At 43.0% G+C, this 16401-nt stretch overlaps 1 protein-coding gene and 1 long non-coding RNA gene across 12 annotated transcripts in view; one reads left to right on the top strand and one right to left on the bottom strand.

The window, feature by feature from the left end:
* Positions 1-8823, bottom strand: part of LOC128938791 (uncharacterized) — a 47468-nt gene extending 38645 nt beyond the window's left edge. Inside the window, exon 1 of the long non-coding RNA XR_008483186.1 lies at positions 8741-8823. This is a non-coding gene — a long non-coding RNA (uncharacterized LOC128938791). The remainder of the gene's footprint in view (positions 1-8740) is intronic.
* A 182-nt stretch (positions 8824-9005) lies between these two features.
* ADGRB3 (adhesion G protein-coupled receptor B3) overlaps positions 9006-16401 on the top strand; it is a 445203-nt gene continuing 437807 nt past the window's right edge. For 6 of the 11 annotated variants that reach the window (XM_054279275.1, XM_054279276.1, XM_054279272.1 and 3 more), the window contains exons 1-2: positions 9010-9253; positions 11971-12739. In XM_054279275.1, the coding sequence (XP_054135250.1) occupies positions 11986-12739 (754 nt within the window). In that variant the 5' untranslated portion in view covers positions 9010-9253; positions 11971-11985. Of the gene's footprint in view, positions 9254-9375; positions 9505-10333; positions 10756-11970; positions 12740-16401 lie in introns of those variants that run through there. The other 5 variants (XM_054279280.1, XM_054279279.1, XM_054279273.1 and 2 more) reach the window with 4 other exon arrangements.

Raw genomic sequence — 16401 nt, 5'->3', positions numbered from 1 at the left:
GTTGCTAGCCTTAAACAAATGTTGCTGTCCTTTTCTCTGTCTTAGAAAGTTATAACAAGGAAAAAACTCAGGTTTCAAACCCTCAAAAAATGGATTGGAACCCAAGACTTTCACTAAGAACTTATTTAATCAAGATTGTGCACAGGATCTTGAACAACATCTTAAAACAGATGGACTTGGTAGAGGACAAGCAGCATAATTTGTGCATTTCTATGCTAGTTCTGATTGGGGTAGAGCTAATTTTATTTCACAGTAGTAGTAAAGTGTTCAGCTGTGTTTTGGATTTGTGCTTTAAGCAGTGTTGATAATTCAGGGATGCTTTCATTATTGATGGGCAGCACCTGTACCCAGCCAAAGCCTTTTCTGCTCCTCACCCCACTCCTTTAGAGAGGAGGCTGGGGGTGCTCAAGGAGCTGAGGGGACACTGCCAGGACAGCTGAGCCCAATGACCAAAGGGACATTCCATACCATGTGGGGTCATATGGGCTCAGTAAATAAAGCTGGGGGATGTAGAAGAAAGGGGGAAATGCATGAAGTGATGGCATTTGTCTTTCCAAGCAAACATCACACCTGATGGAGCCCTGCTTTGCTGGAGACAGCTGAAAACTACAGGCCCATGGCAAGCAGTGAATGAATTCCTGGGCTTGCTTTCATGTGCAGACTTTGCTTTATCTATTGTTATCTCAACCCATGAGCTTTCTCACTTTTACTCTTTCATTTCTTTCCCCAACATGACTGAGGCAGGAGTGGGTGAGTGGTTCTGGGGGGCTTAGCTGCCAGGTGTTAAACCGCCACCATTTTAAACACAAAACTCTTACAGCAGAAAGCTAAACTCTAGACAGGTTTTTCAGTCCTTCATTTTCACTAACGCAAGGAAAAACTCAACACAAGACATCATCTTTTAACACTGCCCTTTGTGATTAGTGGTGTTAATGACATACAAAGTACATAAAATTACTCTTCTCTAGCCTACATAAGCAAAATGAAGAGCATCAAAGACAGATTCAATATTAACTCTGAATTTCGTTCCTTTTAGTAGAACAAGCCAAAAGGACACAGGGTTTGTGTGGTTTTCTGTATTTATCACAGTTCAATTTGATTAATGACTAGGCAATATTTTAGAGTACATTAATAACATCAGAGATGAAAGTGCATTTTTAAAATATTTGTACTCCTCCCAGAATAAAGAGGATTTCAGTGCATTTAGATAATTAACATGGAAACTGTGGCCTTATTTTTATTTTGATCTTTGCATAAATATTCTCCAATTAATTTTTTAAAGTTTATTATCTAGCCCACATGTAGGGACTGCAATGAGTTTTTCATAACTTTATTGGTACAGCCTTAGAATTTCACCACCAGACTATGTGCATACATGAAATAGCAGCAGGTTTGTTATCAAGTGACAGCAATTATATATGTAAGATATAAAGTATTTAAAATATTGATTTAATAGATTGAAAGGCTAGAAGGTTTTTTTCCCCACACACCTAATAAACAGAGGTAAAGAACACCAAGTAATCTACAAATGTTACTAGTAATAAAAATACTTCTGAGTATCCACTTAAAATGCAACCAAAGAAGCACAAATCCAGGAAATGTGCCATAGAATGACATCTGGTAAAAAATAAAGAACTTCAAATATTTATGCAAAATTAAAAATTAAAAGCAAAATAAGTGAAATAGAAGGCTTTCCAATAGAAGGCTTTATGCTATAATTTTTTTTTAAACCTACAATGCCTTGTAAACTGCCCCAGAATAACAGAATGGACCAGTTCCGTGAGGAATTTTGCTTTGAACATAAAAGATTCTATAAATTCCAGTGTGAAAAAATCCTCTAAGGGAAGAGGGCTTGAGAATGGAAGCCCAGGGCACAAAAAGACACATGTCGAAAAATGCAAGTCAAAACTAAGATACTAAGGGTGTAGCACAGAAAAAGAAAAGCATGAATATGTAACAAAACAGGATAATAATAAATTTTATACAATCCAATTAGAAAAAAAATCAGATATGTAAATGGCAAAGATTAAAAATATAGTTTCTCAGAAATATAGGAAATTGGTTCTTGAAACAGCACATAATTGAAAGAAAACTATTTTGAGAAATGAGTGTCACCTTGCATGACCTAAAACAGCCTTAAATCAATGAACTCAGCTTGATAAACTGGACACCATTATTAAAACAGAGTTTAGACATATTTTTAGACTTCAATTGCAATCAGCAGAAAGAAGTCAAGGATTAAGGATATCCAAACTAATATGTAAAGTGGTCTTAAAATAATGAGGTTAAACACATCTAACAAGATGTAAGATATATAAAAAAATGTCACAGCACTAACCTATGGACAAAGGCCTTCAATAGAATGTGTGTTAGTCAAAATGTGGCATTTGTGTTCCTTCTAAAACCAAGAATACTTCCATTGATAAATGAACATATGGGGGAGGGGAGGAGATAAACAAGGAAGGTAAGTTGCAAACCAGTGGAGTGAAATGAAAGGATTTGAGATGCTACTTGAGCTAAGCAGGGAATTGTCACAATCTGAAATGGCAGCTTTCAGGAAATGAGGGAAATTATCATGGACTGTAATAGCAAAGAGGTAAAAAAGGAAAAAATGGATAGCAAAGGTAACTTATATATGTTTTTATAAAAAGCACAAAGTTAAAATTATAAAAACAAATTAAAAGAGCCACCTTAAATATACCAAAAGCAAGAAACTTTTAAGAGTAACTATGTCTTCTGGGAACTTCAGAGAGTGAAGACAGCAATTAAGGAGAAGGACATTGCTAGGAGCACAGAAGATTTATTTGCATCAGTCTTCACAATAGAGGATGTTAGGGAGATATCTACTCTTGGGTAATAAAAATTAGGTACTATCAGATGAAGAGGTGCTGGAACAAATCAATCATTTGAAAAGCAGGAAGCCACCAAGACTGAAAATCCTGAACAAGTAGTTTAGCTATGCAATCTCTAATTGAAAAACAACTCCTTTACTGGAAGGTTAAAGAGTAGCAAATGTTTCACATGCATCATAAAAGGAGTTTTGAACAAATCAGGGAATCAAAGATTCATAAATTTTACATTCTGTACCTAACAAATTAAAAATAACAAAATAAAAGACTCGCAAGACCATGAGATGATAGATCTGTGCAAAGGAAAATGATACCTCACTCATCTGCTAGAATGTTTTCAACACATCAGTAAACTACCGAAGTGGTCAAAGGAGAACCAATAGACATCATTTATTTAAACTTGCTTGACAAAGTTTCTCACAGGAGACAGATAAAAAGAACAGACATGGACAGCAAACTGAAGACCTCTGTTCAGTGTAGCAGCTCTCAGAAGAAGCGATATTAAATGAATCAAGAAGAGACGATAAAGAAAAACAATGTTATAAAATTCAGAGCTGCAGCCTGATCTGAACTGCTGTGTGCAGTGCTGATTTCTACATCTTAGAAAGATATCAGAAAACTAGGAAGTGTTTAAGAGAAAAGGGACAAGAATTATAGAAGCAGGGTTTTGTGGAAACAGAGTGGAATATTTTTAAAAGATATTAAATAGAAGCATGGCAAAAATATTACACAACTGCTAGAAGTTAGCCAGAATCTCACTTCTCCCTGAGTTAATACAAGAATATGGTGACATATGAATATGTTGAATTAAACAAAAAGCTAGCAAATCTAACAGAACATCAGTTTTCACTTAGTATTTATGCTGTGGGACTCATCATTTCATAATGTTGAGATAGAAAAAAAATTAAGATTGAAAACAATTAGGTGCTTATGTAGAAAATAAGAATGCATGGAGTTAAACAAGCTAAATGAGTATTGCAGGGGAACTTAGACTTATTTGGACACTTAAAAAGAGCTCTGCATACTGGAGACTATGTGAGATTTTTTTGAAGCCAGATTGTCAAAAATACTCGCATTCTGGGTTTTCTGCACCTTCCTCAGGAGCCTTCAAGAGCCACCATCTGTGGCAGGATTCTGTACAGGCCTTACATGTGATTCAGGTCCCTTCTGCCCAGGCTCTTAGTGTCACCTATTACATTAATTTAATATTAATTATTTATTAATCCAATAAAGTCAATAACTGGCCCAGTTATTGAATTTATTGGATTGAATGACAATATCAAAATACTTAAAGCAAGTAGCGCAATTTAGAATTACTTGTGGAAACCTTTGCTGAAGAAGCCATACAAAGAATGAAAACAAACAAGCAAGTAAATCACTGAGTTTTTCAGCTTGAAAATTGTCAACCAACCAAAGGTTTGATTGAATTTTGAAGGTAACATTATTGATAAAAAAATCAACTTCCCAAAAGTAAATTAGTATTTTTGTCAAAATTTTTCAATTTCAAAATAGAACATTTTATTCACCCATGTCTCCAGTTATGCTATATATTCTTGAGCACCATCTACTGGTGCTGCATTATTAATTAGCTATTTATGAATATATGAATCACTTCTCTAATAAAATTAATTAGAATCACATAATCTTTCCAAGTATATTTAAAATTGAGAAGGCAGAACATAGCCTATTATTTATTAAATTAATGTTTCCTCTTAATAGCAGAGAGAAAACTAATACTGGGGAAATTCACTTAGAATCTGAAATTAATAGAGAAATGCATTAAAATCTTAATGGTTTGTAGCATCCTGGACCAGAAAACAAGTGCAAGTCCATGATTTTTTTTTCCAATTTGCATTTGTTCTCAATCTGTTGGAACAACAAAATATTTTATTCTCTTCTTATTTAGGTATTTAGTGAATTTTATAATGCCTGCAATATAGCCAGCATCTTCCATTTTATTTCCTTTCTTCACACCAAATTACATAACATTTCTCTTGAAGTGGTCACACCAGCTTTGGATTTAACATTTTCCTGACTCAGAGCTGGGAAATACAGCTTGGTGTTCTGCAGAATAATATGTAATGCAGAGTAGAAAGTCTATTCTTGCCAAAGGGGATTTTGAAGGGCCTTGCATATCTGCGAAAAGTGGGACGTGGGAAACAGACCGGGGGCACTGCTACATAAGCCAAGAGGCTCAGTGTAACTATCCCTCAACTCTTACCTCTAAATTCAGTCTGTAACAACAGTTTCCTTTCTTGTGTACACAGAAGGACATATCTAAGCGTAACTCTGGAGTCAGTTCAACACAATGATTATGATAACAATAATAATAATGAACAAAGTCCTTGTTGAAAACAATTTTAAGGTTTTTTTTTAAAAAAATGTGTGCCTTCAGTACTGGGGATAGACTGTCTTATTTGCTCAAAGGAGTGACACTGCAGGCTGCAACAGTGACCTTTACCTGAAACGAGTCCCCCTAAGAGTGACTGGTGATTGAGTAAGAGAACAGTCCATTCTCCAAAGCCACTTGCTTTAGACTGTGGTCTTCCTTTTTAAATTTGCACCAGAACTGTCAGTGGTAATTCCAATTCCAACTGTGCTGAATTTTGTGCTATGTTCACTAAAATCTGGACTGAAATCATCTAGCTGCTGTCACCAAGAGAGCGAAGTTCTCAAAGTGCTTCCGCAGATCTGGAGGAAAAATCCCAACTAAACAAGCCCTTTAATTTATTCCATCCAACATATTAAATTGGGTAAGCCTCATTTTTCTCATTAATATGGACATTACTTAAAAACATTACTGTCCTCCCTAGTTTGGATCAAGCCCAACCTCGCTGAAACAATTGCATTGAGTCTAGAAAGCAGCACTATAAATTTAGCATTCACTATGTTGTGCCTGTCCCTACAACACTACTACTGAGCTACATAACACTTCCTTCAGTGCCTTGATACTTTCTTTGTAGTACAGATGGCACCACGTGCACCATGCAGGGCTGACAGCCCTCCCATGAAACACTGTGGGATTGCATTAATGCATTATTCCTAGGTTTTAACAGAGGCACTCAAACAAGATTGATCTACTCAATATTTCCAAATTATGTGCATAGGTTCACTTTGCATCTGCCCTTCAGGCTGTAGCTTAGGAATAAATGTACACACAAAAAAGGACCATTCCAAACACAAGTGATCCGCATGCCCAAATTAAACAAATGTATTGTCACATTTCTACCTATTTATATTTTTCAGACTTAAACATATCCTGACTCTCACTTCTAGACTATCAAAATAACACACAGACATACAAAATAACATTTTTTCTTTTATCTCAAATGCTGCATGACACCTGGCAAACAATTTTTTTCTCAAATTGGCCTCAATTGCAGAAGAAAAACACCTGCAAGTGAATTGTAGATATTTGTGTACTCAGAAAAATGGTATAGCTTATTTTAGTTCCAGTCATTAAAGCCTGAATTGTTCAAGTCTGATTGTACAAATCTAAAGAAATTTTCAGAGTGCTCTGTGCTGCTGTCCCATCCCACCCTGTCCCATCATTTCCCACTCCTCTGCCCCTCAGCTGCCATAGTTAATCTAAACATGACTTGCGCAACCTCCATCCTTTCCTTCATTTTGTGGACAAGAGGTTAAGGACTCATCCATCCCAGACTCCTCTCCAGCATTGCCATGTCTTCACAAAATTGAAAAGTTCAAGTTAATTGCTGGGTTGGAATACCTAGGAGATGTCTAAAGACAATTGCTTACCATACCTTGTAGATTCATTATTTTTTAATTTCCACTCACAGTTAACGGAGCTACAACTTGCAAATGCCATAGAAAACAGGTAAGAGTTCATTCAAGTTGGTTTTTTTTTTTGTGACTAAAGGAGATGAAAAAAATATTCAAATATTGCATTGTATATACACCTTTGATTTGTTCTGCTCCAATCTCTCTGCCAATGAACAGAAGTTCCCCTTAAGTACCTTAAGTGACATGATGATCACCCACAGATAATATGGAATGTCACCAAACGTGAGAGAATTTGATTATGTCTAAGCCAGTAACAATTCAGTTTTCATTGCACTGCATTTGCTGGGCATAGACCCTGAATATCTCTCACATTTTCCTGGCTTTGGGTAGGTACTTTTTGTTTTATTTTGACAACAGGGACATAACATATTTATGAGTATAAAAGCTGGCAGGGACGTGGTTTACAGCTTATACCTATGGAAAATACAGTAAAAAGCTATAACCATGTTTTGGTTTATTTTGGTCAAAAGCGGTTTGTGACCAGCAATCCTCTGATCAGAATTTGTGCAGCATATAATTGTAATCATAAAAGCTGTGTTTTACTGGAATTCAAACCTTGCAGGGGCTAGAGCAGGACTGTAGGGGAGAGAAACGCTTTCTTTAAGGACTGATTGGTTTGGATGTTGTCCAGAAATTTAAACTTTCATTTCATCGGGGTGGGAGGTCGTGTCCAAAACCACACAACAATGATTCATATGAACTTTGAAGGCGTGGAGGGGCTGCATTGCCCCACGAACTCAGCATGGCCTTGTGCTCTCTGCAGAATGGCAGCAGTGGGAGCACACGACAGCCAGGCTGAGAGCTGCTGACTGACAGCAGCATTTATTAAAATGTCATCTCCTAATTTTCACGCTGGATATCTGTTGTCGTGCAGGCTGCCCTGATATCTCACGCCAGCGGGAAGAACCAGAGGACAACCCAACCCGACCTGGGGAGCAGGAGGGACACAGCGGGAGGGGACGGCAAAAAAAGCACACCCAGATGTAGCAAAATTTAAAACTAAAACAAAAGAAAAAGGGGAGCGCCTTGCTTGTGGCAAAGCTTTCTTCACGAACCTCCCCGTCTGACCCCGCCCGCCGCCGTCGGTGCCACTTCAGCCGCTGTCGCCTCGCAAACTCCGCTCTCCGCCGGGGCAGCGCCGCTCCCGCGCTGGGCACGGCGCCGGAGCCCGGCCGGCTCTCCATCCTTCCCGTGCGAGAGGGCGGCGGGCGGCAGCGAGGGAGGGGATGCGGCTGCGAGCGGGCACAGCCTCGTCTCTGGCGGGGAGCAAACGCGGCGTTAATTGCAGCCGCGCTGAGAAAATTGCTATTGTTTCTAGTCGGAGGCGGGCGGCACTTTGAGAGGGTTTATCCCGGGAGCCCCGTATCAGTTAATCTGCATCGCGGGGCCGAGCCGACAGCTCCCGGGGCTGCGGCGAGGGGGAGGTTGTGCTTTGGAAGAAAAAACAAGAGGAAGGAGATCAAGTGCGAGCTTCCCGCCCCGGCGTCCCCGTTTCCCTCGCTCCCCGCCCGCGGGTTTTTCTGACGCCGGGGCGCAGCGCTGGCAGCGGCGGCCGGGGAGCCCTGCCGGGCGCGGCGAGCGGCGTTCCTGGGACGCGCCGAGCGCCCGTGACGCGCGCACCGCTCCGCGGGCCCGGCTGTCGGGGCCGGGGGGCGCCGCGGGCACGCGCGGAGCGGGGCGCAGGCGCGCGCACGCGGCCTCTATCCCCCCCCCCTCCATTCCCTCGGCGGGCGGCCGGGGGCGCGCGGGGGCGGGCGCGCACGGGGGCGCGCACACGCGCGCGCGCTCCCGGCGCGGCTCCCACGGAGGCGGGCGGGCTCGGCAGGCGCGGGCGCGCGCGCACGCACGCACGGGCAGAGCCACACGCAGCGGCAGAGACGCGCTCCCGCCGCCGCCGCCGCCGCCGCCGCCGCCGCCGTGCTCCCTGCGCGCCCGGCGCTCACACCGCTCCCCGACATCGGCAGCCGAGGACCCCCCGCCGCTGTCCGGCCATTAGTGCCTGGGGGGAGGAGGAGGAGGAGGAGGAGGAGGGAAGGAGGAATAAGTCTATTAGTAATAACAACAACAACAACAACAACAAAACCCACCAACAAATCCGCACTAGCGCCTTAGTCCTTCTCTCAGACCGTCGACTGCCTGGCGTCGCCGTGCATCGGGCTGCTGTGCTGAGACTTTGTTTCAAGTAAAAAAAAAAAAAAAACCAACAAAAACCAAACAAAAAAAAAACCTTCGCTTGTTCAGCCACTTCCATTTTTTTTTCCCCTGCAGTCTCGCTGGTTTGAGGTGGTTGTGTTTTTTTTGGTTTTTCTTTTTTTTTTTTTTTTTTTCTGTTTTCTTTCCCTTCATGTGGTTGGATTTGGTGGATCCGGAGCCAAAGCTGATTTTTTCCCTCGGTGGGGTGTGCGTGTGGCGTGCGGGGATTTTCTCGCTGCGTTTTTTATCTTCTGCTGCTTTTTTAAATCTTGGTTTTGAACCTGAGCCGGGGAAAATGGGAAACGGTGCTTCCGTCAGAAGGGGAATCTCTCCATCACTGTTGTTGGGACGTGTGCCTATGGTGCTAGTGTTTTAGAGAAATAGCCTGACAGCTTTCGGAGTGGAAGGTAAGGGTGCCCCGGGCATTTCCATTTCCCATTTCCAGGGATTACGACTGGAGAGCTTTTAGCTTGGGATTCCGGGGAGGAGGCGGCGGAGGAGGGGGACAGGCTGTTGCTGAAGGATAGAGAGAGAGACAGCACATACGAAATGATCTCCGCATTTACTTCAGCGCTGCAGTTTAAAAGTTAGAGAAGTCCGTTTTGCGACAGGTCTGCTTCCCTGAGAGTAATTTCCAGCGAGACCGAGAAAACCTGAGGTTTGTGCACGATTGGGGTAATTTGTATGGGGGGTGGGGGGAATTGTTAGGTTAATAGGAAGTTAAAATAAGAGAAGTCAGTGGGTCTTCTGTTGGGGGAAAAAAAAATAAATGGAGTGATGGCGCCGTCTATGTTCGGCTAAACTACAGTGTCACCTAGAAAATCAGTTCGGGGAATATCCAAACTAAATGCCCGTTTCTTTTCAGCAGAAGAGAATTCTCCCCCTTCCCAAGTAGGCGACCGTAAGCCTCTGTGGCCATTCTTTAACTCCTTCCTCCATGGAAAAGAAAGATCTTTTTAATCTGAGTGTCTTAATCCTTGCAGCGAGCAGGTTCACTCTGCATCTAGCAATGCTGCAAACTAACTGAAGGCTGCCGGCACCCTGAGTTCGTGTGTGTGTGCATGTGTGCGTGTGTAATGCACACAGGGAGACAGGGATTAAGACAGTGCTCTGTTTCAGTAGCCGTGCATGAACAAATGCACAACTAAAATGAGGGCTTTACATTTCTTCATAGAAAACAGCCTAGCACTGCAGAGGTCTTTTTTTTTCTAGTGCAGATATTACATAGGATGGAAAAAAGTCAGAGGCTTTTTTCCTTTTCAAACAGAAAAGCAAATAAGCTCCCTTTCTACTTTTCAGATTATAAAATTAATCCTTTTTCATGGGTGGAATTCTTAATTTAGACACTTATTGTCACATTGGCTTTCAACGCCTACACCATCCTGAATAACACTGCGCAGAACTGCATTGCCTGCGAAGTGCTTCAGCAAAGGGGAAATTGTTTCCAGAATTCCCAATAAGTTTCTCTTTTTTAAGACCTTAAATGCTGTACCAGCCCTGTTTGGAGAAGGAGAACCATGTTATTCACTGAGACGGATGCTCAGAAAGGAGAAAATCTGACCATGTGGAGAGACCCAGCAGCAGCCCTGCTTCTTTTTCTTTTTCTTTCTTTTTTTTTTTTAAACCTCTGCTATAAAGAGGGTTAGAGTTGGTACTGCTTTTTGCCCATTTCAGGATTCAGAGTTTGCAATATAATCTAGGAGACAGGAAAATCTCTTCAAGGGAGCTTAATCCGGTGACTTGCTGTGTGTTACGCAATGGGAAACAGAAGATGCCTTGCTGTTTGGTGAGGAGATGAAAAGCCAGGCAAAGACACACATCAAAACTCAGTAACCGTGCCTGTGTGTGTGTGCCTCTGCTCACTGAGCAACAGTGGAAGAGACTGCAATCTAGAGAGTTTTGAAATTAGGTTGGTATCACTTCTTTCTGCTTGCTTTGAAGAGCGGAGAGTAAAAAACTACTCATTTGTAAGAGATAAGCAACTTTTCAAAGGTTAATGCTGAAAACCTTCAACCTGAAATTTTTTGATATCATTATGGAGATAAATGTAACTCAGGTTCACTGTATGAACCTAGGCCACTGTTAAAAGAAACAGAGCATGTGGAGACTCTGAGAGTTGGCAGGTGCAGTAAACCAGCTTTATTTGGAGATACTAGCAGAAAAAATGTAATATTTTTTTTCCTTGTTCAAGCGCAGGGCTGCAAAATACAGGAGCTAATCAGACAGTACAAGTAATTCGTAATCAGAGGGCAAGTGCAGTCCAATAGGTGCAGAGATCCTGCTGTAGCATGGCCAGTTACATAGAGCTACTGATTGTAATACTAATACTGTGATCCATTTTGTATATCCTTAGAGGCTGAAGCACATTGAAATTATTATCTTAAAAAGCTGGCATTTAGTGATCGTGTCAGACCAGCAGTAGTTATATCCATCTGTCTTTGTTTCTTCCTTCAATACTGTCAAAATTTTAATAATGCATTAATCTCAGTATATGCTGCCTTTTTAGAGACCTGGCAGCCACGGTGAAGACATGTAGGCATATGGGAGATAATGTTCTATCTGTAACAAATAGTAATTTGAGCATTTTTAAATTATAGCTGTAATAATTCAGTTACTTCTCAGACTTAGGAGAAAAACAGTATATAACAAATTCTACTGGCTTTCTTGTTCTGTTCTGGTGAAATTCTGCATGTGGGTATCGTATATACACGTACATAACTACAGCAGATGAATTATTTACTTTTTGGATAAATAAATAAATAAATTTCTCTTTTTTTGGTCTGTCAGGTAAGGCATCTGGATTTTTGCTTAAGTTGAGCAGTTCTAGTCCACGCCATGATGACTAAATCCTAGAGAGGAGAGGACATTCCTATTAATAATCTAATAGCTGTTGAGTTTTAATTTGTCCGTGGCAGCCGTGTCTGCGGCGATGGCCGCGTGGTGGCGCTGTGCACACAGCAGCAACCCCGGCCCTTGCGTTATAAAATAAAAATTACCTGCCCTTCTTTCTGAAAGGGGCTCTAACTGCAAGCTTGAAAACAGCTGGCTCGAATATTGGAAGGAGTTTGGTTTTCTATGCGTGAAGAATTCTACTTGCATTTTTATTTCGTTTCATCTCCTGCAGGCCAAATGACATAGGATGAAGGCTGTTCGTAATTTGCTGATTTATATATTTTCCACCTATCTACTGGTTATGTTTGGATTTAATGCTGCCCAAGACTTCTGGTGTTCCACGTTGGTGAAGGGGGTCATTTATGGATCGTATTCTGTAAGTGAAATGTTTCCTAAAAACTTCACAAACTGCACTTGGACGCTGGAAAATCCAGATCCAACCAAATATAGTATTTACCTGAAATTTTCCAAAAAGGACTTCAGCTGCTCCAACTTTTCCCTCTTGGCTTATCAGTTTGATCATTTTTCTCATGAAAAAATAAAGGATCTTTTAAAAAATAACCATTCTATAATGCAGCTCTGCAACTCCAAGAATGCTTTTGTATTTCTGCAGTATGATAAGAATTTTATTCAGATACGTCGTGTCTATCCTATCAACTTCCCAGGATTACACAAAAAAGAAGAAGACCACAAATCCTTCTTTGAATTTTTGGTGTTGAACAAGGTGAGCCCGAGCCAGTTTGGGTGCCATGTGTTATGCACTTGGTTGGAGAGCTGCTTGAAATCTGAAAATGGGAGAACCGAGTCCTGTGGGATCATGTATACAAAATGCACCTGCCCTCAGCATTTGGGAGAGTGGGGAATAGACGACCAGTCCCTGGTGTTGCTCAATAACGTGGTGCTGCCCCTCAACGAGCAGACGGAAGGCTGCCTGACCCAGGAGCTGCAAACCACCCAGGTCTGCAATCTCACCAGGGAAGCCAAGCGGCCGCCAAAGGAAGGTAGGTGCTCCTTGGAGGGGGGGGCGGAATGCCATGCCAGTGTGTAAGTCCTGCTGCCAGCTCTCCTTAATACTCACATTCGTTTCAGTTGCTCTCCACTCTGGCACTCCTCTAGATGAGGTGAAAGGGCTGGAGAAGATGCACACTCCCTTAAAGGCAGGGAAGGCTGAATTTTCATTTCTAAACTGGCCTAACCTACAGCTTGTAGTTCTGCTGAGCACTGTTGAAACTCCTCACAAGTAGGACCCATCTGTTCTAAGGCCTCACTTACAGTAATGCCCACAGGTGGTGAGCCAGAAATCACTCTCCCCCTCACCATCTCCTTACAGCAACCACCCAGCTGCAAAACCTTGGCCTTCTTGATATGATCCCTCGACTTTGCAAGGAAAACATTTCCAAAGGCATGCAGGCAACCTGACCAAAAGACCAAGAGATTTACCATGTTCAGGACACCTGGTCCCTGGGCCAGACCTCTGCAACCTACAAATAAACCAAGAGCAAATGCAATTCCTAAGGGTGAAGCCTCTGCCTGAGATGCCTGGAGAGGCGAGGCACTGTGCAGGCAGGACATGCTGGTTTAACCTCTGGGAGCTCTGGGAAGGGGCCAGAGCTGCTCCTGCACCCATTCCCCAGGCAGTCCCTGCTCCCGGAGATGGAGGCTCAGAATCTCATTGCAGTATTAGCGAGGAGGGGGTTGATGTGTCATTCCCAGCAGCTGCTCCAGTTCCAGCAGCTGCTTCATGTCCCTGCTGGAAAAAGGGGAGGGGGCTGCTGCGGAAGGGTGGGAAGTCAGGGATCCAGCAGTTAGCACGGCAGCCTTCCACCTAGTCCCTCTGCTAGTCCCTCCTGTTTTAGCCTGAATTCTGGAGCGGTTGGGGCTGGAGGGTGATTTTTAGAAGGACTTTGAAGGGTTGTGAGGCAGGGAAAGCGTGGGTTGAACATAGATGGGGGCACTGGATGCAGGCTCTTGGCGAGGGGGTCCTTCAGAGCTGCCATGCGGGAATGGGGGGAGGGTGAGGATAAATCATCGAGCCCGGGGTATTGCATATTAATGCAGGAAATGTTCCCTCTCTCCTTGTTTTTTGCATAGCCACAAAGCTCTCAGTCTGTGGCGAGGCAGTGCCAAGCTCCCAGCCCCCCTAATAGAAGTTGCTTTGTGGAGGAATGTAACATTGACACGTTGTTAGGAGAGGATTTTCTTTAAGGGCAGCCAAGCCCCAGTGCTGTGGGAGAAGAAAAGCTGAACTTGCTCCAGCTGCGGCGGTGCCAGCGGCCAAGGGCAGGGCCGGGGGAGGGGAAGGCCGGCGAGCGGGACGCTTGGAGCGTCCTGCGGCTCCGCGCTCGGCCGCCGGCCGGGACCAGAACGGTTCTGAGGGACGGGGGCGGCCCGGCTGCCGCAGAAAGCCCCTAGAGAGGCTCGTTGGGTGGCAGGGATGGTGGCTCACACCGTTCGGAGCGGAGCAGTGCCCGGCGGGCGGGGCAGCCCCGGCCGCAGCAGCGGAAGGGATGGTGCCTCACACGCTGCGCGGGTGCGGGGCGCCCGCACCGCCCGTCCGCGGGGGGAGGCGCCGCTTCCGCCCCCGGGCTCGGCCGTGTGAGTCACGGCAAACGCGGGGGAGCCACGGCCAACAGGCGGAGAGCAGGAACAGCGCGGAGAACATGGAACGCGCGCAGGGAGCGCGGGGCCCTGCGGAGGGCGGGCGCGCATCGCCCGCATCCCCCGGTCCGTCCTTCCTCCCTGCCTCCGGTTCCGTCCTCTGGCAGCGGCTCCCTCGTGGGGCGGGGGGCGAGGCAGCGCGGGCACGTTGGGCTCTCACATCTTTCCCCAAAATACACCCAATTCCAGGGGGATAAGTGTATCCAGGCTAAAGCATCTGTTTCAGAAACGTGCTTAGTTGAAAGGACAGAGGAAGCTTAGGGCAAACATTTCTTTGGTTTTTTTCTTCCCTTAAATTTTGAAACGTGTTTCCAGCATATTCTGCTTCCAATTTCAGACATATTTTGATTCTTGTTCCTACTCTTGGGTTCTCCTGCATATGAGAAATGGAGGGTGGAAATTTCATTTGGTCGGTGGAAGGTTTGATTTGCTTGTTTATCACTTTATTTAGGGGGGCCAGTTTTGTACTGAGGAAAATTTTTACACTATTAGAATTACTTCAGTTAAGGCATTTCGAAAATTTTCATCAAATTTTTACTCAAAGTTATAATCAGTTTGCAAATTAAGCCTGAGAGTACTTCTCAGTTAGCAGTAAGCTTTTTGTTTTCCACTCAGTGTCTAAAACATTTTTTCCCTTTCCCAGAAGGCTAAAAATCTGCAAGGGAGGTGTGTTTGTCTTCTGTAGATACAGTTGCATTCATTAGGCACATCAGTCAGGTGTATCTGTTTGGTTTGTGGTTCAGATCAAGGCCTTATTGAGGAATCAAAACATAGAATGTTCTTGCTACAAACGGGATGCAGTTCATCACTTCTGTCAGCGAACATTAAGGCAAGAAATACAAATTTCGTTTTCACAGACAATCTAGTTCAAGTTAGATTGGCACAGGTGGCGTTAATAAGGTAGACCAATAACTAAGAAATGGTTGTTACTGTTCATAGTGGCAAGTGAAAGTACAGTTTTGCTAGTGTAAGTTGAGTTTTAAGGGAAATGGAGTTTACTACTGAGATAGTGCTCTAGATTTGGTAAGACTATGTTTTATGAATTTTTGCATTATTTTGAGGTTTGACACTGACATTGTCTAGAAATGACTTTTAGAAAGGAATTGCAAAGACCTGACAGCTTTCTAAGTATTATGCAAACCTTCCCATCCATCAGAATTGCTTTCATCAGTCTTGATGTATGAAGTGTAAAATCATTTCCCAAAACTATTTTCAGTCACATTTTAGAACCCTTATGTAAATAGAGAGCATTTAGATTAAAGCCAACTGTTTCTATTTTGAACCTCTGAAGACTTTTACAATTTGGAATATGATAACAGGCTTAGGAAAATGCATGAAAGTTGGTATTTTTCCTTTTTAAGAAGTGTTGCATTTTACAAAAGACGTGACAAGTATACAATCGATCATTGTGTTTCTAAATGTTCTAAGTGTTGAACAATGAAAGGATCTAGGTCAAAAAAGTAGAAGCTGTAACTATTGCTTTTAATAAAGTGGTTTGGAAATATGTGATTTATTCAGCATTTCTTCTGTAGGAAGATCATCTTTGGTGTCATTGATTAAGGCAATATTGAAAATCGCTACCATTTTACTTAGACGCAGTTTCCTTGTATCTAGATCCTTTTCTGTGGCCTTGCATTTGAGATGCTTACCCGGGATCAAAGCACTGGCAAATAGATCTCAGTGAATACTTTGACAGGATCCTAAATTTGAGGGCTGTGGGGAATTTGTCCTCTTGATCTTCAGTGCTGTGACTGAAGTACGTCATGAGGTTTCTGTCAATAAGACAGGGCTCAGTTCCAAGACTAGTAGACATGTAAAGACTTTGTATGTAGTCAATCCAAGAGGGAATCCAAAAATCTTTCTTCTTATTGTGGCCATAATATTATTGTGGAGTTTTGTAATAGTTACTTAGACAGAAACTATAGAGAGTTTCCTGTTGTGTTTACTGCCAGATCTGATGGGTTCCTCCTAAAAGAATTGACCTGTTACTTACATCCAAGAGGAA

This window comes from Melozone crissalis, unplaced genomic scaffold (assembly GCF_028551555.1).
Source record: "Melozone crissalis strain CALT ecotype California unplaced genomic scaffold, PUWL_Pcris_2 ptg000027l_1, whole genome shotgun sequence".
In the NCBI taxonomy this organism is placed as follows: Eukaryota; Metazoa; Chordata; class Aves; order Passeriformes; family Passerellidae; genus Melozone; species Melozone crissalis.
The sequence above is the reverse complement of the archived record's forward strand: the minus strand, read 5'-3'. Positions and strand labels throughout refer to the sequence as shown.